This window comes from Montipora capricornis, chromosome 7 (assembly GCF_036669925.1).
Source record: "Montipora capricornis isolate CH-2021 chromosome 7, ASM3666992v2, whole genome shotgun sequence".
Lineage (NCBI taxonomy): Eukaryota > Metazoa > Cnidaria > Anthozoa > Scleractinia > Acroporidae > Montipora > Montipora capricornis.
The window spans coordinates 39,132,881-39,154,317 of record NC_090889.1 but is presented as its reverse complement, the minus strand read 5'-3'; the positions used below and the strand labels follow the sequence as shown (position 1 = coordinate 39,154,317).

The 21,437-nt window shown below is 37.6% G+C and overlaps 2 protein-coding genes across 6 annotated transcripts; one reads left to right on the top strand and one right to left on the bottom strand.

Moving 5' to 3' along the window:
* Positions 1 to 4,914: 4,914 nt before the first annotated feature.
* Positions 4,915 to 10,816, bottom strand: LOC138057168 (UDP-N-acetylglucosamine transporter-like). 3 transcript variants are annotated; one of them, XM_068903230.1, is made up of 3 exons: positions 10,518 to 10,816; positions 7,984 to 8,333; positions 4,915 to 6,237 (listed from the first exon to the last, which is right to left on the bottom strand). In XM_068903230.1, exons 1-3 carry the CDS (start codon positions 10,615 to 10,617, stop codon positions 5,611 to 5,613), a joined length of 1,077 nt encoding a protein of 358 aa, XP_068759331.1. In that variant the 5' UTR covers positions 10,618 to 10,816; the 3' UTR covers positions 4,915 to 5,610. The 3 variants fall into 3 exon arrangements, with proteins under 3 accessions (XP_068759331.1, XP_068759332.1, XP_068759333.1); XM_068903231.1 differs by having other exon boundaries at positions 7,984 to 8,352; positions 10,518 to 10,807; XM_068903232.1 differs by having other exon boundaries at positions 7,984 to 8,139; positions 10,518 to 10,807.
* Positions 10,817 to 10,879: 63 nt separating this feature from the next.
* Positions 10,880 to 20,748, top strand: LOC138057167 (UDP-galactose translocator-like). Of its 3 annotated transcripts, none has more exons than XM_068903228.1 (4): positions 10,880 to 10,899; positions 13,166 to 13,503; positions 17,973 to 18,231; positions 19,990 to 20,748. In XM_068903228.1, the coding sequence occupies exons 1-4, from the start codon at positions 10,890 to 10,892 to the stop codon at positions 20,424 to 20,426; spliced, it is 1,044 nt and encodes a 347-aa protein (XP_068759329.1). In that variant the 5' UTR covers positions 10,880 to 10,889; the 3' UTR covers positions 20,427 to 20,748. The 3 variants fall into 3 exon arrangements, with proteins under 3 accessions (XP_068759329.1, XP_068759330.1, XP_068759328.1); XM_068903229.1 differs by lacking the exon at positions 10,880 to 10,899 and adding an exon at positions 10,909 to 10,935; XM_068903227.1 differs by lacking the exon at positions 10,880 to 10,899 and adding an exon at positions 11,318 to 11,357.
* The last annotated feature ends 689 nt before the right edge of the window (positions 20,749 to 21,437 follow it).

Below are 21,437 nucleotides of genomic sequence, written 5' to 3'. Positions count from 1 at the left end.
TGCCCGCATTAGCCTCCATTTCATGCTAGATCCAGTCCAACCGCTAGAATACGAAACTGCCTATTAGGAAGACTTTGAAAATACAAGGGTAATTAATCCTTAATTGCACGAGGCACATTGCGATTACAGGCAATTTTGCGAAAACTTTGAAAAAAAACATGTACACGTGAAATTAATCCTTAATTGCTCGAGGGCACATTGCGATTACATATACTAATTACTCGAATGCAAATGAAATACTGGGACACATTTCACATTTCTTTTGATATTCAAATTTGCCAACCACGGAACAAAAGAAGTCATTGTTTCAAAAGCCAATTAGGTTCTGGTTGGCATATTAATAACAAAAGATGACGTCACGAGAAACATCGCTATTGCCACACTACATCTCTACAAGTACATTCTTGAGTTGACAAAGTCAAGTTACAGTACTCTATTCATTCAAGACACTTGTGTCATTTATTAAAGTAAATTGGTTAAAAGATACAACGTTAAGAAAGCTTTCCATGAAGGAAGACAAGCACAATACATAGGATAACATTAAACAGCCTACAGGTAGGTTTGTTTCAGGCTTCGATTGCGGAAAAAGAGCTCTTCACACAGTCACTCTTTTATTCAGTTCATTTCTTACAGCCAAGTGCTTTGCGATTAGTAATAGTGTTACTTCAAGCATGGATCAGCTTTTTTGTCCAGCGGACCTTTTATGTTCATCTGCATTTTCCTTTTTTTTTCTTTCATTTCTTTCATCACTTCAGGATAAAAAAAATTATCCTTGTTCTAGTATGATAAAACCACTAAGTACACAATAGGCCATTTCCGATTTCATGTGCGCCTCCTCTTCAAAGCGAGTCTAAGTGCAAAGTTTTTGTGATGGTAATTAGTTCTACTTTACGAATGAATGAAAACTTATTTTCATAAGAAATACTTTGCACTTACTAGACTCGCTTTGAAGAGGAGGCAGACATGAACTCGGAAATGGCCATATAGCCCTTTTCACGGTTAGTTTTTCTCATTTGCATTACAATATAATCTAGCATGTATGTGAGGCAATTTCGGGCTATTTTGTAGTTTTAACCCGAAATTGACTCGCATCCACGTTAGATTACATTGAAATGCAAATAAGAAGAACTAACCGTGAAAAGGGCTATTGACCCTAATTCGATGCACACGGATTTCAGTAAGCGTCACAAAGTGTCCCCCTTGCTTTTCTCCCCAACTTTAACATCACTTGTGTCTCGGAAAACAGACAATATAATTGTGGGACTTTTTGTGACATACATAATTTCTGTTGTGTCACAAAGTGTCCTCAAATACTGCTCCTCAAGTAAGTCTAACCAGCTGCATTTACCCTAAGCTAAAAAAGATGTTCACTTTTATCGTTATCTTATTAAAATAAGTTGGTAGCAAAGGCTTAGACTTAGAGGGACACACTAGGTCTTCTTCTTCTGGTAATCTTTGTATTCAATATTCGCGTCTTAACCAACAACATAATTCAACTACAAGTTTCGGCGCCAGAGTTTGGAATAGTTTGCCACCCCAAGTACTCAGTCCAACTGCCAAAAAAGCATTTTAAAATGAAAGTTCGAGAAATTCTATTTTGGGCGGAAGTGAATTTTGAACAGCAATTAGCGTCTTTGGTGCATTTCCAAGAACAAAACCTATGGCACAATTCCTTAATAAGAATAGAAAACAAACCAATCTTCTTTAAAGACTGGTGCTCAAAAGGCATTACTAAAGTAAAACATTTGCAAAAACCAGAATGCAATAGCTATCTTTCTCTAAAAGATTTCCAGCTAAAATACGATCTGAATGCTGCTCCACTTCGCTTTTACGGTATTATATCAGCTGTCAAGGCACTTGGCAATAGCAGCCTCAAGCAAGTGAAGGATAATAAACAAGAATATGAACCTCTTAGCACAAAAAACTTTGAAGTCCAAAAAAGTTAGTACACTGGTATACAAATCCTTAGTCAGAAACAAAGGTGAGGCTCCAAGGAAGAGCCATAAGAAATGGCTTATGGACTGCAGTTGTTTGCGCAGTGAAAACCTCGACTGGAGCTCGGCATATCTTTTGGCATTGCGGTGCGCCAAAAGTACAAAGTTAATAGAATTTCATTTTAAATTTCTTCAGAGACATCTGGCAACTAACAATTTTCTGGGCAAAATTAAGCTGAAGGAAAATGAAAATTGCACCTTTTGTGAAAACGCGCCTGAAACACCAATACATCTTTTCTGGACATGTCAAAAAACTTCTAAGCTTTGGAAAAGCGTAATGGAATGGCTACAAAATATGAATATTATACAGAACAATTTCACGCTACTGAATACTACTGCTCTAGGACTAAAGCCTGACACCGCGAAATATGCCCTCCAATTTAACACTGTTTACTGCTAGCACGATATCACATCTGGCTTGCCAAAACAAACGAAACTTTACCCCACTTTGAGCATTATTTGCTTCTTCTGAAATCAAGGTACGAGCTGGAGACAAAAGGTGGTGATAGGCAAAAATGGGAACCTCTTGCAGTGTATATTGAGCTTTAAAAAACTTCTGTTGACGCTTTCTTTTCTAACCTGAAATAAGACCCTCTTAATGCTTAAATCAGCGCCGATAGATGGTAAATATTGTAGCTTGGCCTGTACTAGTACCAGCTTTGTATTGCTCCGCTTTAATTTTTTTACTTATTTGTGCTTTTTATTTTTATCTAGGTTGTTTTTTTCTTGTACCTGCATGTCCTTTGTAACTTAATTTTGTATTTAAATAAATAAATAAATAAATAAATAAATATTAAAAAAAAAAAAAAAAAAGAAAAAGAAATTCTATTTGCTACTTTTCATGCCGAGGACACTTATGTTGAAGCACCCACACTTAAAAATGGCAAAATATGTACAGTAAAGTAAATTAAATTAACTAACCTGTGACTTGTAATATGTTGTAATTTGTTTTTCTCTCTTTTCCTTCCTTTTTTTGTTTCACTTTTACTGATAATGGCGTCTGATTTAAAAGCGCAACGCGCCTCGATTAGCCCTGCTATCTGCGGGTTGCGCCAGATTATCATTGTATTTTTTTCAAACTAATAAAATGAATGAATGAACGTCAAAATTGGGAGTGCATCTAATTAGGCTCAATTCTGGACATTAATTATAAACTAAACTTGGCTTCATGAACCAAAACCCTTTTCAGTGGCATTAGCAAAATAAAAGGTCAACTTTGAAAAGCATGATGCAAGAAAGTTAAACGGTGCCAAAAACTGTTATGGATTGCCAACACTTTTGTTTGCATAGCGACCGGTATCTACCAATAATGTAGCCCAAAAAGCGGAAATAGCCAGATGTCATCTGGGTTTGGCAGCTGTGCATTTCTGTAGGTGTAAACTGCAAGTTGAAGGTTGCAGGTCACTATTGTTATCAATACATGCGGCCAAATGACAAACTGCCCTCTGTAAAACTCGCCTTTTTGCGGGCTAAATGGGAAATGTGCGGGCTGAAAATACATTTGCCGCCATGATACTGATTGGCTGCAGAGATGTCAAACAACTTCGCTTGGCCAATGAGATTGTCCTATTTAAGTGCGAGGATTACGTCTACATTTGGTCTACAACCCGGACATCAAATATATAAATTCCTTTCATTCTCACAACCTTTGTTTGTATACACTGAGGGACATTAGCTGATCATGTTGTAGCAACAACTTTCCATACCATAGTTTCATGCTACAGCGTAGATCTCGGTTAAACAACTTTTTTTAAATTAAATGAATTGGTACGATTTGGCCTTGTATATTGACAGAAACCCATAAGGGTTGAAACGTGTAACGGCCCCTTGCGTGCTGCAAAACAAGCTTCTGAATATTCAACTTGCTAAGTACCATATTTGGAACAACAAGAGCGAGGGGTTTCCAAATATGGTACTTAGCACTAAAACATTCAACCAATCAGTTTGCACTGAATATTCGAAAGCTGTGAACGCGCGTTACAAGTTTCAACTCTTATGGGTTTCTGATATTGATAATAATGATCATCAAATGAGTTTATTTGTGTCCCTCATAGCATCATTTGCACCCTCGCTCCGCTCGTGCGCAAATGATGCTACTCGGGCCAAAAATAAAGTATATGCCCTCCAAAAGTCACGTGATTGTCCTATTTCAAAATAGCTGAAACAACCCAAAAGTTTACTAATACTAACATAAGGCCTAAAAAATAATGTTTAAGCATAAGGTTAGCATTTTTTGTAAAACGTTTGGGTTGCTCCAGTTATAGTAAAGCAATGACCTGCAGCAATGACCTGCAACCCTAACCTGCAGGTTTACACCCTCCACATTTCTAAAGTGTTATTATTTTAATTGTCGCATTATTCTATGGTGCAACGTTTTTGAGCCGCAAAAATCAGCAACCGGAAATGAAAATTTCGCATGCCAGGACCGTATGTAGTGTGTCCCAGATTTTTAACCTAATCATCTGTAATGGAGGAAAGATACTTTTATAGCAATAAATAGTTTTATAAAGGTGGTAGTGAACAGACAAGTTAAAATGGAAAACAGCTCAATTCCGGTTGCCATCCGCGGTTCAAAAATGTCGCATGCTTAAACTCCCTAATGTGAGTATTTTTGGAAGCTTTGTTGTTTACTGTAGTATTGTCTTAATAATTACTGGATGTGTATTGTGCACGCATAATTTTTTTTAAAAAAGATAGTTAGTGTTTAAGTGCTACTATGATAAAAAACCACTTTGTTTTTTCTTCAGATTTTGAAAGAGTGTTTGCTTAACAGTCCTGACTGACAAAATATTAAGCTTTGATTTTTATCCAAAGGCTGTTTACTTTTGAACTTGTAAGTTTTAGATTTCATGGCCCGTCATTATTCACGTTCAAAACTGACCATTTGGACCGCTAAGACTAAAGAGGGTTGGATCTAAGGTAAAGTAATGTCATTTATTCCCTAGCTTAAAATTTCAGCGTGTAAGTGCTACTTATTATCAATGCAAAATACAAGTTGAGATAAGTCTGAAAGTTCGAAACTTCTGAGCTGCATATTACGTAATTCAGCCACACACACGCGCATGATTGCATTCTAGTGACTATGAGGCTTTGACGCCATTTTCTCCTCGATCCAGCTTTCTTAAGATTTTAAACTTAGTAATGGTGGACCATCAAATAGGAAAATTCCCGTTAAAATAGACAAGTGTCTCTTTGAAATCAAAGCTTAAAACTTGGGTCACTTAGTGTAAGCAGAAACCCATAAGGGTTGAGACCTGTAACGGCCCCTTGTGTGCTGGGAAACAAGCTTCTGAATATTCAGTTTGCTAAGTACCATATTTGGAACAACAAGAGCGAGGGGTTTCCAAATATGGTACTTAGCACTGAAAACATTCAACCAATCAGTTCACACTGAATATTCGGAAGCTGTGAACGCGCGTTACACGTTTCAACCCTTATGGGTTTCTGGTGTAAGTTAACAATAGTTTTGAAAAGAAAAAGAAGAATTGATGTTTTTGGTCACACTTTGTGCATAAAATTAACAAGGGACAATGAAAATTTGGCCTCTATACATAAAAATTATAATTAGCAAGAAAGCTGAACATTTTCTTGATGCTACATGATGGACCTCCTAAGCTTAACTGTACATCAGCACTGCGGAGATAACGGATGCAGCACCCACAATAAACTGCATACTAGGTACAAAATCGAACACATACACTGAAACCACACTAGAAAGAACTATGGCACAAGATGTCGCAAATCCTTTGGTTATACAAGAGGCATACTTCAAGACCAAAGAAACAATAATTCCACCTGCTGAGGCAAAAAGTACAACCAAACAGACAACAAAATCATAACCATGAAAGAATCCCATTTCTGCTATTTGTGGACCATCTTGGTAAAAGACTCCGACAAGTCCAAGAACAATCCCTATTGTGTACAATTGTGCATTAGCCAACCAAAAAGATTTGCGTCTCTGTTGTTTGAAGATTTTCTCCATATAAACGCCAGCAAAGCCTGACACTAATGAAGATGCAAGAACAGCACCTAATCCAAGAAGTGTAGAGTGCTCCTTTTTTGAATCCACATTGTCGGAGTTTCGTAAAATGCTGGCTTGGACAGAGGTGTGCGAGTCAATTTGAACCATTGCAACACCCACTGACAAAAAAACAAGGCAGATCCACTTTCTTCTAGTGAGCTGCTTTTTGAGTAGGGCAATGGAAAAAATTGCAGTGCTTATTATTTTTAACTGATTTGACACCTGAAAAACAGAGAGAAAACATCATCATCATCATCATCTTTTTTTAAAACATGGAATCCCATTCATAAACTTTAAAATGCTCTTCCAGAGGGCCATGGGGGAAGGCGTGAGGCACGGCAGAGTCGTTGAATTACTCCTAGTAATTTAGATCAAGTGAAAAATTCTGTTCAAGAAGCATGATTGTCACACCTAATGTGTACATGATTGTAGATGTTGTTATCCCTGAAGTAGTCCCTATTGACGAGTACAATTGTCTGGCATCTGGACACAGTAATTTCTATGATAACAGTCATAGGTGACAAATTACTCCTTAATTAATTAACACAAAATTTCAGCATTAATTTATAATTTCACAATTTGTCACCTATTAGAGTGCAGGGATGGCGCAGTGGTGAGAGCACTCGCCTCCCACCAATATGGCCCGGGTTCGATTCCCAGACTCGGCGTCATATGTGGGTTGAGTTTATTGGTCCTCTACTCTGCACCGAGAGGTTTTCTCTGGGTACTCCAGTTTTCCCCTCTCCTCACAAACCAAAATTTGATTTGATTTGTGTTAACTTGTTAATTTCAATTTACAGTGTCCCCAATTAGTGCTCTACAGCCCTAGAAGATTAGACACACATGTAAATAAAGTTCCTTTCCTTATTTCAAGCCAGGACAGGGTATAAGTCTGCAAATTATAAGGGTTGCAACTATTGATCCACAATAATTTATTATTCAGAAAGTGCACATCAAGCTTAACCAAATCCCCAAGTTTGGTGTTAATACATGTACATTTAGACCCAATAATAAGGGTCTATTAAAATAAATAATAGTTATTTATTTATTATTTATTTTAATTATTTTATATTAACCCTTTCACTCCCAAGAGTGCCACTTCTAGATTTCACTCTTTCTAACGCCAGACGATTTTACTCGTCAATGGGGAACCCCACGGGGGTGAAAGGGTTAACAACAGCTAGATTCACTCAAAAACTATGTCCCCATTAACCCTTTCACTCCCAAGAGTGCCACTTATAGATTTTACTCTGTCTAACGCCAGACGATTTTACTCGTCAATGGGGAACCCCCATGGGGGTGAAAGGGTTAAGTGAGATACAGCCATTTCAAAACATAAAAATTTAAATTTAAAACAACCTCTTGGTCTATTCACAAACTATGTCCCCTTTAAGAGAGAAAGGGATGATTATATACTTACCTGAAATGTAGTAGATGAAAGGTGAAAGGGTTAAGTGAAAGGGTTAAGTGAGATACAGCCATTTCAAAACATAAAAATTTACAAAGAAATGCATGGTTACCCCTATGCTGCAATCGGATGACCAAATATTTAATTTTTTTGTAATTTTTGACGTATTTAAATGGCTGTACCTCAGTCAAAATTAGCCTGATTAACACCAAACGTGGGGATTCTTTGAATCTCGCTTTGCTCTTTCTGACTATGTGGATTGATAGTTGCAAATCCCATAATTTACAGACTCATAACTAGTCCCCTTCGGTTTGAAAATTATCAGGCAATGAATGATACTAATAGCTAATGAAATGGTATACTTATGACATAGGGGAATAACTTCACTTGTGTTTTGTCCAAAATCAAATAATTTCCCTTGCCTAAAGGCTCAGGAAATTATTGGATATTAGACAAAATGCATGTGAAATTATTCCCTTGTGAATGGGTTTAAAACAACCTCTTGGTCTATTCACAAACTATGTCCCCTTTAAGAGAGAAAGGGATGATTATATACTTACCTGAAATGTAGTAGATTCCAGATGTGTCATTGCAATGTACACAAGGTTATTTTGTATGACGTAAAGCACTGATGCCACAGAGAGTTTCAGTGTATCCAGTGGATTCATAAGAAAACTTTGGACAAGAAATGATCCCAACTGTTTTAGATTTCTGTGCTGCAAAAATATCACCACTAAGGTCACCAAGAGTTTCATAACTTCTGCAAGGAAAACAGCTGTTGAACTAAAGTACATTTTGTGGGGTCGCGTTCGCGAGTAGCGAAGCAGTGAAAAGTAACATGTAGCTTGCAGAGTAAGGACGGCAAAAATAATCGTCCTAAATCCAGCGGTGGAAGTGAATGATGAGGATTCTGAAAGAAAATGTGAAAACTACATGAAATTTGGTTTGAGTAAAATATTTCAATTTTTTTCCTTTTTGACAATTTTGGTTGGCTAAATATGTATATTAATCAAAAGGAAATTGTTATGATGGCAAGGCACAGAACAGGGAATTTGGAAGGTTATGATGCAAAAGGAAATCTGAACAGTTCCTTGAACTCAGTATTAAACAGCAGTATTATATGGAGAGTTTATACAGTATGCATTTAAGTCTTACATGTATTATGACTGAAAATTGAATAATCAAATATCCAAGTTGACACAGACTTTACTTTAATAATAAATTCATGGAATGAAGTACTTCAGGTTTGAGTTTTTGTCAGAATGCACTTTTTTTCCCAAATCTTGAGCTTTTAAACATAACGTATGGCTTATCTATAAATGCGGCTTATCTACCGGTGTTTATACCGTAATCAGAAGTTTGTCATCAGGTACAACTTCTCTTCAGATTTTGTCCATTTACATCCAAGTCATCATTGAAAAATAAATCACTTCTTCATGAGTTATCTGAAGTACTGAGCTGTCACCAATAATGCACATTGTAGTGCCAAAAACTGCCAAGTACAGAATTGTAAGATATTTATATACATGTACACACAACAAGGCCTTGAGAATAATACATTTAATTCTCAGAGCTTTGTTAATCAATTGTTAATCTTTTTTCACAACTAATTGTATGACCAAAAACGTATAAGGCTTCAAAAGCACTGTTGATACATGACTGCCTGGGAATCTCAGAAAATTTATAGACTGAGGTGGAAGTTGCTGCAGTACATGTAACTGTGTTGTCAGAATGCTATGTTTGGAGAAATGTGGTTTGTTTAGTGCTTCCCTACCAGAAAGTCCAAATGATGATGAAAAACAATTCATTATTTGTTTTCGTTTGAGTTGGTCTACAAGTTTTCTCAGCCAGGCAATAGAAATTTGGCCTGCTCTCATTCAAATGCCCATTTGAACTAATCATTACCTTGTTTTTTTTTTTTCTTCATTTTTTGCAACATAAAACACTTACATACACATACATAACCAGAAATGTTGCATAAAGTTATAGTTAACAGTCATTTACTAATAAAAGTTCTGTTACATGGCTAGTGCTTCTGGCCGATATAACACGCACTCTGGCATTGGCTAAGAGCAGCTAAGCGCCTGGACCTGGTTGTTTGAAAGCCAATTAACTTAACCCAGGGTTAGCCTAAACTTTGGTTTCATTTTTTTCATCTTTTGAGTAGAAGTTTCTTTTGCTAATTTTCGTTTTTCAATGTTGACTTCTTCTAATGTAAAATTTTGCCGAATATCAGCGCTGAACAAGTTAATTGAAGTAAAGAAATAAACTTCTTGGTTAATTTTTAATCTGGGATTAGCATTGATCGGCTTTTGAACAACCGGGCCCAGGGCATCATTCTCCTGTAATGCCCACGGGCCGATTTATGGATTATGCAAATTAGCTTCTTCTTCTTCTTTAGAACCATTCTGTTCCTCTGGTTTGCCATATAATAAACAATTTAATAACCTAATGACTGTTGGTCGTAACAGCAAAATCTTAAACCTTGGCCTAGCTATACTGACCGAGCAGGCAAGGCCTCAGTTTGAGATTTTGCGATAACGACCTCAATCTCGGTTATTAAATGGTGCACGCGTGTACGAAATTAAAAGCCGACAAGCTCATGAATACCTTGTTATGTCATCAATGTAAAACAAGTCGTTATCCCAAGCAAGTTGAAATTCAACTATTCAAGTCGATAAACCTAATTCTTGGAAAGTTATGAATTTTGAACACTAATTTTAACGCTCTTATGTAAAGGTCTTCTCAACATTTAGAAAACTGATCGCCCTAGTTTCTAACACACGTTTTTTTATATTTTGAATCCTGTTTTAGCGTTTCATTTGCTAATTCTGTACATCTGATCCTCCAACCTTCTTAGACTAGCTACACTTAACAAATTTTGACTTTCATCCTCTTTCAAAATCATCCTTTTTCAAAATATTCTTTCAAATTGCACTCGTTTATATCAGTGTCGTTTAAAGCCAAGCCTGGACATTACATAATTAGCCTTCATCTTAATTCGCATTACTGTACTGAGTTTGTATTCGCTTGGATTGCACACTAACAAACAGTTAGAACTAATAATTTTACCATTCACACTAAGGCAACTTACCGCTTTCTTTGCAGTGGTTTTTCGAGTTTTCGAGTGGAGAATCTCCATCCTTTGCTACTTTTCCGGAGCTTAACCGCAAGTTTTGCCTAGAACAATTCATGATCGCCTCCCGTTTCGGGTAAAAATTCGACCAAGAAACACAATTTAAAATCAATTCGCTTAGAAAGACCTTGTGTAAAACGGGCGTATTTCAACTGGTTTTAGAAACCGAAAAAGGAAAAAAAAACAAACACTAAGATAATTTTGTTTGATCTGGCAAATAAAAGAAATATTTTTTTGTTACTTTTCAAATGAACAAACAGTCTATGCTTCCTGCGGTTTTGGTCGAAAACTAATGGCCCAGCATCCATTGCGATACCGCATTGTTTCAAAATGGCGGCTGGTGAGTAAATGGACAGTGTATTCTTTGTTTACATATGTGGGCTTCCCCGTTTTAGCTTTTTATTTTTTCAAGCGACAACTAAAGTTTCGTAACATATTTGTGTTAAGAGCGAATGGTAAAATTACTGAAATAGGCCGATCTGCATTTGATCCCGATTGCCCGACGCAGTGTAGACGTATGCAAAATTAATATCGCGATTCTCATGATTTCTTCACGTCTTCTGTCGGCATTACTCCTCAAAACCAGACGTTGGCTGGCTGTAGAAACAGAGGGTTCTTATAGACGAAGATTTTTGCTACTCTCGTGGGGAGAATACCATTGACAGCCTTGGTAATCGAGGCGTTCAGTTCTAAATTAATCCCGACGTGCTTAATCGATGAAAAGCAATAGTCAATATAATCGATAATAATCAATCGATTAATATCGGAAATCGATGAAAATCGGTCACCAAGAAAATTGTAAGTATTGATTTTATCGATTTCTTTCAATTATTTCAAATGATGGACCGCGAATAGTGCTGAACGAAACAGAACATAATCCTGACACCACTTGTAAAAATTAATCATAAGTGCAAGAGCCGGGTGCAAGCACCCGGTAAGCGTATGTTATGGTGACCATCAGTGTTGTTATTATTATTATTTCTTTTTTCTTTTTTTTTGGGGGGGGGGGGGGGTGGGGGGAGGGATAACTTTTATCTGGCCTTATTCTTCGATTTAAAAAACTAATGGAAAACCTGACAAGAAAAACTTACCATTCGATAGTCGCTTAAGTGGCCATAGGGGTTTTACAAGTTCCTTTTGAATATAACTGAGCCAGCTGCCCTTTGCAACTCAACACGCGGAAGGCATCGCCACGGCTAACAATTTTCATTTCCAAGAAAATTTTTTTTACCTACCGTGACAGTAAACCCACACTCATGGTACCTTTCACAACACAATATCACATCCATAGTCGGCCTCACACGCATGCTGTATGTGCGCAAACTAAGTCTGAAAATTGAAAGTATCCTCTTTCAAGACTTGCCAATTAAGATCGATGACAATCGATACAGTCAAATGCCATTACGAGGATTTGAATTGTGAGTATCGATTTTCATTGATTAATTGTTGCAATCGATAATAATCAATTAATTATTATCGATTATATTGATTATATCGATTGCCTTCCGATGATTGATTTTCATCGATTGGGCACGCCGAGATTAATGTAGGCAGGGGTATTTACTAATTTACTAATGCAATCAAAAACTCTTCTCAGTTTGATAAATGATAGTTCTTGTAGGCAATCATGCAATTCCAGACATCTTTTATCAAGATGCACAGCAAGTTGAATGCTAGAAGTTTGTTCGAAGTTATATTTCTGTCATTTTATTGTGAATCTTCTGCCGACTCTGTCAAAGTGAGTTGGCAAAACAACTGCACATGTTAATTTCCAGGTTTATTGCCCTGACTTTTGAAAAAGGGACAACCTAAGAATAATTTTTAATTTCAAGCAATGTGTACCCATGGTAATTTGTACAATTGAATTTATTTAGTGCATGTGTAATTACTTAGATAATTGATGAAAATTTTCTGTGCCGATTGGTTGCATTTAAGGTGATTATTACGCGATAATCACAGTAAGCAGTTTTTTTCAAAATGGCCGCGAGCTGTTTTGTCAAGGTGACAGACGAAGAAATTAATTCTTTTAAATGAAATGCATATTTTCAAATAATCACCTACGTAATTACTCTAAAACAATATTATTCACCGCAGGCTCTGTGAATATCGGTGAATGAAAACGTTGACTTTGTCTCAGTTTTTGTTCACTGATATTGCCTTGGGCAAATAAGTGGTAAATAGTTTTGGCTTTTTATGTATTCTTGTTGAAAAGAATTTTATTTAAGTCATTTTATTAAATTGAGCACAATTTCAACTCAATCTTTTTCAATGAAACTCTTTACGAATTTTTATAACGAGTAGTGACAAATGTTAAAGTGTACATGAAGAAAGGTATTTTTTTATAGTAGTTAGCAACTATTCACCGAAGTGGAGGTGGCTAGTGGTGGATATTTACCGAGCCACGAAGCAGGGAGGTAAATATCCACCACGTGAGATAACGTAGCACATAAAGATTATTTTAACTCATTTACTCCTGCACAGATTAAGGTGAATAGCAAAGGATATCCGGAGTTTGAGTAGCCAATCAGCGAGTTCAACGCTATCCACTGTTTTAGTATATACTAATAATAATTATCATGATTCGTAGCATTATTACTTAATTTCAGGGAAGAGTACAATAAGCATAAAGGTTTGGAGTCTACTCATCTTGACAGTTCAGAATACAGCAGTGATCCTCACAATGCGATACACACGCACCCTCCCAGGTGATATGTACATGGCTAGCACAGCAGTGATGATAACAGAACTCCTCAAAGCTATTGTATCAGTAACCATTTTGTTTGGTCAGTCTCTAAGTGTAACTGAGTTGTTAAAGTTTTTACACACTACTATGATTGATCAACCGTTAGACGTGGCAAAGATGTTGGTACCAGCTTCTATATACACTGTCCAAAACAATTTGCTGTATGTCGCTGTTTCCAATCTGGACGCTGCAACTTATCAGGTGAACTCTTTTATTTCTTTTAACCCATTGACAAGTAAAATCATCTGGCGCTGGGCAGAATAAATTCTTATTCTGGCCAGTTTAGGCCAGTTTGGGCATCAAAGGGTTAAAGTGCCCCTGTGACCAAAAAATCAATTCATATTTTTCTTTGGATTTCAAAACTATGTTAACAAAACACTAAGTGACCCACGTTTTAAGTCTTGATTTCAAAAAGACACCTCTTTATTTTAACTGTAATTTTCCTATTTAATGGTCCACCATTACTAACATTATGTTCTTGAGAGAGCTGGATCGAGGAGAAAATGACGTCAAAGGCTCACTAGTTTAAGAATGCAATACGTGTGTACGCCGCAGAATTAATATGCAGCATGGGAGTTTTGGGCTTTTAGACTTTTAAACTTACGCTTTGCATATATAATAAGCTGCGTTCACATGCTGAAATTTTAAGCTAGTGAGCCTCTGACGTCACTTTTCCCGGGATTCAACCGTCTGAGGTCCAATCGGTCAGATTTGAACGTGAGTAATGGCGGACCCGTGAAATTCAAAACTTACACTCAAAGTGAATGGCTATTGGATAAAAATCAAAGCTCAAAATTTTGCCAGTCAGGTGTTAATCTAACACACTTTCAAAATCTGAAGGAAAAAAGGAAGTGGTTTTTTTTATCACAGGGGCACTTTAATATTGTTCTTTCTTAATTTCCCCACTCAACTTTCAGCTCAACTGCTCATGATGAAATGGATTCATGTTCATGTCTCTCTCTAAACGTCTTCTGAATGGGACAGATTGGAAAGTAATAGACCTTGCACATGTACAGATTCTCCTCTAGCAAATGACGTGATTCTCTGCAGGATGTTGGAGTCATAAACAAAAATATATCACCTTAGTCTAGTGGAAGTGGACAGCTGGAATGTTATATGTGTGGTAGACTAACTACTGTGCACAATAAGAAAACAAAAAAAATGTGGTCTTTTCAAAGATGTCACATTAATTTAAAGGGGCTAGGTCATGCAATTTTAGGCAATTTCAGCACTGATCGAATGGTCATAGAATTAACTAAAATTATATCAAAATAACTGTTCAAAACTATAGAAGAACTCTAACAAAACACAGGGAAGCCAAGAAGGGACATGGATGGATAAACTGGAGAGGATTGAAATGGATTGAATTTGGGTAAATTTGAAAAACATCGGCCCGCCTTTTTTTCAAATTTATATCAGTCTATATCAAAATGTCGTTTACAAAGCTGGAAATCATTCTCAGTTGTTACGTGTCCGTGATTTTGAAAATGAAAGACTCTTGCTCTGCCAATTTGACGTTTAGAGCTCATAATTAACAAAATTAAACAAAGTTACCTAAAATAGCGTGACCTAGCCCCTTTAAATTAACCGACGTAATGTAAGAAAGATAAAAATGTTAACTTCCCCACTCAATGTTTCATGTATACAGGTATACGTGTATAAGGGTAGCAGGGAGCAGGGATGGCGCAGTGCTGAGAGCACTCGCTTCTCACCAATTTGGCCCAGGTCCGATTCCCAGACCTGACACCATACGTGGTTGAGTTTGTGTTGGGTCTCTACTCTGCTCTGAGGGTTTTTTTCCTGGTCCTCCGGTTTCCTCCCCTCAGCAAAAACCAGCATACAGCTGATTCCAGCTGGCAGTAAGCTATGCTCCAAGGTCACACATGGACCGTATAGCAGCTGCCAGAGGTGTCGTACCGGTAGTATGCTTCAACCTCTGGAAGCACTGCTTTAGCCTTGGACCCCAGATCTGGAGCTTTGAGACTAAGCCTCATCTGGAGGATGAGGGTGGTCCAAATGACTATGGAGGCCTATATTTTCCCCTTCCCAAACACACAATCAACATTATCACCTTTCCTTGTCAAACTTTGACAGCCATTGGTCCGTCCCTCCCAACCACAATCAAAAATCCGATGAAGTTTTTGAAAAAGTTCTTTCTTTGTCAATGGTGTTGAAAGCATTCTCAGTCTCGTCCACCCCCTCCAGAACCTAGCCTCTTGTGACAGCCCTTGGTCATGCTGAAAAAGTTTGAAGGAATACTGTAAAGGAATTCAACAGTAACTCGACTTTCGATTCACTATCAAATCTCTCTACGTTCAGTTCTCCAGTTAGGGATATCCACTGGAATAATAATAGTAATAATAGTAGTAGTAGTAGCAGTAATAATAATAATAATAATAATAATTATTATTATTATTATTATTATCATTATTATTATTATTATTACTACTATTATTATTATAGTAATTATAATAATTATAATAATAAACTAAGAAACTAAGAGAAGATTTAAGTGAACTGTTTGTGGAAAAGAAATTGTTAAGATCACTCAAGAAATGCAAAAAACGGTTTTATGGAAAAGCGAAACAATGAGGAAAATCATGTCAGGACTAGAACAATATTTTTTGTTATTTATTATTATTTTTTTATTTTTTCACTATTGCAAGAGGTTAACATAAGAAGAGAAAAAAAAGGAAACAACAAATTACATAAATAATCAAAGGTAAAATGTGCACAGTGACCAAAAGATCTTAAGGTTTCGAGTTGGTCACTTCCACGTGTAACTAACTGGCGTACAAAGACATTTACCTAAACTTTTAGTGAAATGCGTAACGGAAAAAGGAAAATTAAAAATGTATATCTTCTTACATACAATTTCATATCATCATCATCATCATTTATTTGCCTTTATATGTGTATAACAATTGTTTTAAAAAAATCATACAGCAGGTTGTTAGGCGAGGAGACCTCAGGAAACCACCAGGCTTATAGGAGAGGCCACCTCGACATCACAATATTAAACAAAAATAAGGGCTGCGAAGGAGTGCGGCAGGAACTAACTCAGAAACTATTTTAATAAAAACTCTAGCACTTTGTTCTTAAACATAGGAAAGCTTGACAAATTGGTAATAGAGGCAGGAAGAACGTAAAAAAAAATAGGAACGATTATTGACAATAGCTACCACAGTTTGTTAGCTAATGCTCTTTTCTCTTTTGGGTTTTGAACAATCTAAAATTGTAAACTGCGAGAATGATTGACTTGAGTGACTGATCCCCAGGTGCATGGTTTGCGCCCGGCTGATGCACAAAAGAACACCAGCAAAGACTGTGATAGAAGAGATAATAATAGTAATTATTATTATATGGCTTGTGTTTGTAGCCGATATAACGCGCGCTCTGATTGGCTAATTGTGACTGAATTGTTGGGCATTATTCTCCCGTAAAGGCCACGGGCCGATTACGGGCTTGCAAAAACAAAGAAAAAGGTAATTAAAAAACCTTATAATAAACTACTTACTACCCGAGCTAGCTCGAGCCGTACTGGGGAATGTTGGCCCTCGGTCGTTTTTGTACGGACCTCGCTGCGCTCGGTCCGTACTGTCACGACCTCGGGCCAATATTCCCAGTACGGCCCTCGCGCTCGGTTAGTAAGAAGTTATTATTAAATTCTCAACCTCGGTTAATGCATTTGTCGTGCTCTTATTGGTTCACTCAATCTCGGTTAAGCCTAGTTCCCACTGGCGACATAACGATCATAATCATAATCATAAGCACGAACATAACGCTGTTATGTCGCTTATGTCTTAGTGGGAACGTCCAGAAACATAATCATAGGCGCCCTTATGATCAACATAATCATAATCATAATAATCATAATCATTATATGATCGTTATATTGGCGAAACTAGTCGCCACTTTTCTACCAGGATAAAGGAACACACGGAAAGCGATAAAAACTCGCATATTTTTAAGCATTTCAAAGTTTGTGGTAGATACTTGCGGTAGATACTTCAGCCTAGCTAAATTCGAGTAAATTAAATTGTTAGACAAACTGATGGCAACGGAAACCGAAGTTTCCGAGGTCCTTTGGGCTAACCCGTGCGGGCTATGCGCGGGAAAACTAACACTACAGATAATTACGTTAAGATAACTAACGTGGTCGGTATTACAACTTTATAAGAAAGAGCCGCTAAGACGGTCCTCGTGTTTCCAACAACATCGGCGGAAATTCGGCTGTCGCCTAAAGCATTTTCTCGTGGGAAAGTTACTTAAATTAACTGAGAGGGACGAGGTTGTTTGCGACACTTAATTTGGTTTGCACGTTTCAATTTCTTGTCTAAGTTCTTAAGCACCGTGCATTACAACACTCCGCATACAATAACACGATCATGAAAATATTGCTTAAAATATTATAAAATATGCTTCAACAGTTGTTTTCGTTGAAAAACGTGACTGTTGATCACGTGAGTAAAACCCAAGAATAGATGCAGTGTCAAACAATCCATTCGGTGGGCCAATGGTTGACAGTCAAATTAGCATGCTCTAGAAAGTTGCACTTATTGCAACAGAAGAATCCTGCAGAGCGTCCTTAACATCAAAATAATAATGAATGAATAAAAATTCACTTGCTCATTGATATTCATTTTTCTTTCCGTCATATTGATATAAAGGTTTCCTACCAATTGAAGATTCTTACCACGGCTATTTTCTCTGTGACCATGCTAAGGAAGTCCATTAGCAATATTCAGTGGCTCTCTCTCTTCATGCTGTTTGTTGGTGTGTCTGTGGTACAGCTGCAGCCTGATGACCGTCCGGTGACACAGAGTCCAGGAGAAGGCATCCCAACAAAGAGCCCTCCATTGCACACTCAGAATCCAATGCTTGGTCTTACTGCAGTACTAGCATCAAGTATTTGCTCTGGATTTGCAGGTTCGTTCATTGGAAAGTCTGAAGTTGTTTTGCAAAGTCACAGAGCAGGAAATTTGCCATGGCTGAAACCTCCAGGAGCGAGTAGTTCAAAGTAGGGTTAATAGTCCACTTTCAAGTTCTCTACTATGACCGCTGAATAAAAACACTGAGGACGCATTTGTACGGGGTTAGCCTCCATCTGAACTGAATATATTCACTTATCCCATACGGGGCAAAATTACTGAAACCTGATTGGCTGAGACGAAGGGAATTTTTCCGTAATCACGAGGGCACTTTTGGTAATCAAGAGGGCATGATTACTTGATCCTGATTGGTTAACCGTTGCTTATCTAGAGCAAGGGAAGTTACAAGAGAATCTTCTTCCAGATTAAACTATTTTTTGTCCACGTATAAAATGCATTTTATGCGCTATTTCTGTTGACAGCAGGGGCGAGGGAAAATACGAGCAATGAGCAAAATGCCCCCGTGTATTAGAGCGGTTTTCAATTGAGTGTCGAAAGTAATTAGCGAATTGCTTTGGTTTTGCATTTACTTCACTCAGTGATTGGTTGAAAGTTCTCGCGCCATTTTTTCAACCAATCAGGAGTGAAAGCAAAACCGTGGCTTTCGCGTGCTCATTTTCCCGCGCTTTGTGTCGGCTACGTTTAATTACTTCGAGTCTTGATTGGTTTACTGGATTGTCTCCGACCTTTTTGATTGATCAATTTATTACTTTGGTTTTGGTTTTACGACACTCAATTGAAACTCGCTCTATATGTTAAACCATGGAATGATAGATTTATTATTCCACTACAAAAAAGGTGTTATTTTGCTTCAATTCTATTTGGTAAGAGTGTTTTTTTCTTTAAATACATCATCTGCCCTTCAGGGCGCATGGGAACCATCAAAACAGCACAAAAAGCCAGCCAAATGTCCTTGGATTGGATAAACGAAATGACAAGTGACAGGCGATGACAAGCTAAATTGTCAGGCTTTGCATCCTGTTGAAAACAATTTCTTTCATTGAAAAACTCCCGTTCCGTCCGTATTTGCGCTGGTCTAACCCGGTCAAACCGGGGAACTACAGTGTATTGCCGTCTCATAGTTTGGGTCGTGTCGTACCTCATTGAACATCTACTGGATTGGCCAAAAGAACAATAGAACGTACAAAGATAACAATGGTTTTCGCACAGAAAACAGGAAGTACAACACTATACAACCAATGAAATATAGTGTTCAACAAGAGGTACGACCTTACGCCGTATTTTGCGCGTTCTCTTGACCAAATATGGTAAAATGGCGTCAGAGTGGAATAATAAGTAGTACATACACTTTAAAGTAACTGACAACCAAGATTTTTTGAGCCAACCAGAATAGTAGAAACGCAATATGATCAAAAGGTGTCACAATGAGAGTAGGCCTGGGAAGGACTGTTGTTGGTGACATTGATAACCAGTGTCCCGTTTCTTGAAGGTCCCGAAAACTTCTCGGGCCCGAAAACCATTTGTGAAAGTGCCAACCGCTTGTTTTGGAAAGCCGATCTTTTAACATGTTTTGAAGGTAACAAAAAGAAAAAAGGCTGTGAAGTTTGACGATTTAAGTCCTCTCCGTTCTTGTGGTACAGAGGGATTTGTGGCATCCCAAGCGGCCCGTAAAGTTTCGTGACTTTCGAGAAAACGGGCCCCAGAGCAGAAATCATCCTTAGAGTTAAGTAAAAAATCTCTCAGGGGTACTCATATTCTTCCAATGTTAATGTTTTTATATTTTACTCCTTTTCAGGTGTATACTTTGAAAAAACTCTCAAGGGTACAAGTACTACTCTTTGGGCCAGGAATTTCCAGTTAGCTGTGTTTAGTATCATCATCGGTACCATAGGCATGTATGTTAACGACGGCGAGAAGATCAGACAAAAGGGAATCCTGTTTGGCTATCACAGCCTTGTGTGGCTGATCATAGTGATGCAGGCATTTGGGGGCATTTTGATTGGGGTAGTGGTCAAATACGCTGATAACATTTTGAAAGGATTCTCAGCAGCAGTGTCAATTGTAGTATCATGTATAGCTTCTGTCTTCTTATTCCAGTTTCAGCTTAGTGCGCCATTTGTTATGGGTGCTGGTCTGGTAATGTTCTCTACTTATTTGTATGGGGTAGGCCATAGCTCTTCGCCAAAAGAAAATGTGATGAATGGTGCAAAGTTGGACAAAAAATCAGAATGAGCTCAGACAAGTTTTAAACACAAATTGACCCTTTCAAAGTAGTTGCTAGTTCCCTCCTGATTTTGATGGAATTTATCCAAATTTGACTGGTATATTTTATTTCATTTGTTTTATCTCCAAACAAAGCATGGAAAAAAGAGAGAAAGGGAATGTATAGGAACTTTTCACATGCCCTTCATTAGATTATATTAATGCTTGTTTTAGAGAGTGCGCAAATACTACTTCACAAAGAAAATACCATCCCGAATCGCTACTATAAAAAAAAAAAGCAGATTATTAAAAGTTTATGAACTCAAAGAAATAAAATACGATTCAGTACTGACCTCGGATAGTGACGATATAAAGCTTGTTAAGAGGTCATTTTTTCGGCTTTTGTTTCTCATTGATGAGTCATTCAAGGTGGCCGGGGATCGACGTAAGGGCAGAAGGTGTAAATGGCTTTTTGTGTCGATAAAAGTGGTTTGACATCTTAAAAACAAAAAAAAGGGAGCTTTAGCAACGACGACGGGAACGGTAACGAGAACGTCATCTCAAAACATATATTCGCGTTACTGCAATTAACTCGAGAATATTCCAAGCTTTTTAATGTGACAAAGGTGTAGGAGTCCCTCAGGAATGAAACGGTTATGAGCGGCGCTTAATTTAGGGGAGAAAAATGAAAATTTATCTCCAAGTGCTGACGTTCTCCATAACGCCTCGAACTTGGTTATTTCACGTTGTTGCTTTGCTGACGACGGCAAAGAAATGGACAAAAATGAAAAACGCACGTGCAGGGCGTGCAAAGCTATTGTTTTCGCCCACCTAATATGCAATGCAAATTGGTGACGTTCTCGTTGCCGTCGCCGTTGTCGTTGCTAAAGCCCCTTAAAGACAAGGTCTGGGGCGACCTCAGAATATAGACGATACAGGTACTCGGCCACAAGTGTCTTGTTACTGAAGGAGGCTTGAAAGTGTTTTGCACGTGTAACAGTGGGTTTCCAATGGAAACGGATTACAACACTATTTCATTGG

What these genes read in the sequence shown, in the direction of transcription:
- LOC138057168 (XM_068903230.1), bottom strand. Translation starts at nt 10,617, where the DNA reads ATGAATTGTTCTAGGCAAAACTTGCGGTTAAGCTCCGGAAAAGTAGCA. An exon ending in AAACCACTGCAAAGAAAGCG is followed by an intron (nt 8,334 to 10,517) that starts GTAAGTTGCCTT and finishes ATTTTCTTTCAG; the next exon opens with AATCCTCATCATTCACTTCC. An exon ending in TGGAATCTACTACATTTCAG is followed by an intron (nt 6,238 to 7,983) that starts GTAAGTATATAA and finishes TCTGTTTTTCAG; the next exon opens with GTGTCAAATCAGTTAAAAAT.
- LOC138057167 (XM_068903227.1), top strand. Translation starts at nt 11,333, where the DNA reads ATGAAAATCGGTCACCAAGAAAATT. An exon ending in AATCGGTCACCAAGAAAATT is followed by an intron (nt 11,358 to 13,165) that starts GTAAGTATTGAT and finishes ACTTAATTTCAG; the next exon opens with GGAAGAGTACAATAAGCATA. An exon ending in TGGACGCTGCAACTTATCAG is followed by an intron (nt 13,504 to 17,972) that starts GTGAACTCTTTT and finishes ATTGATATAAAG; the next exon opens with GTTTCCTACCAATTGAAGAT.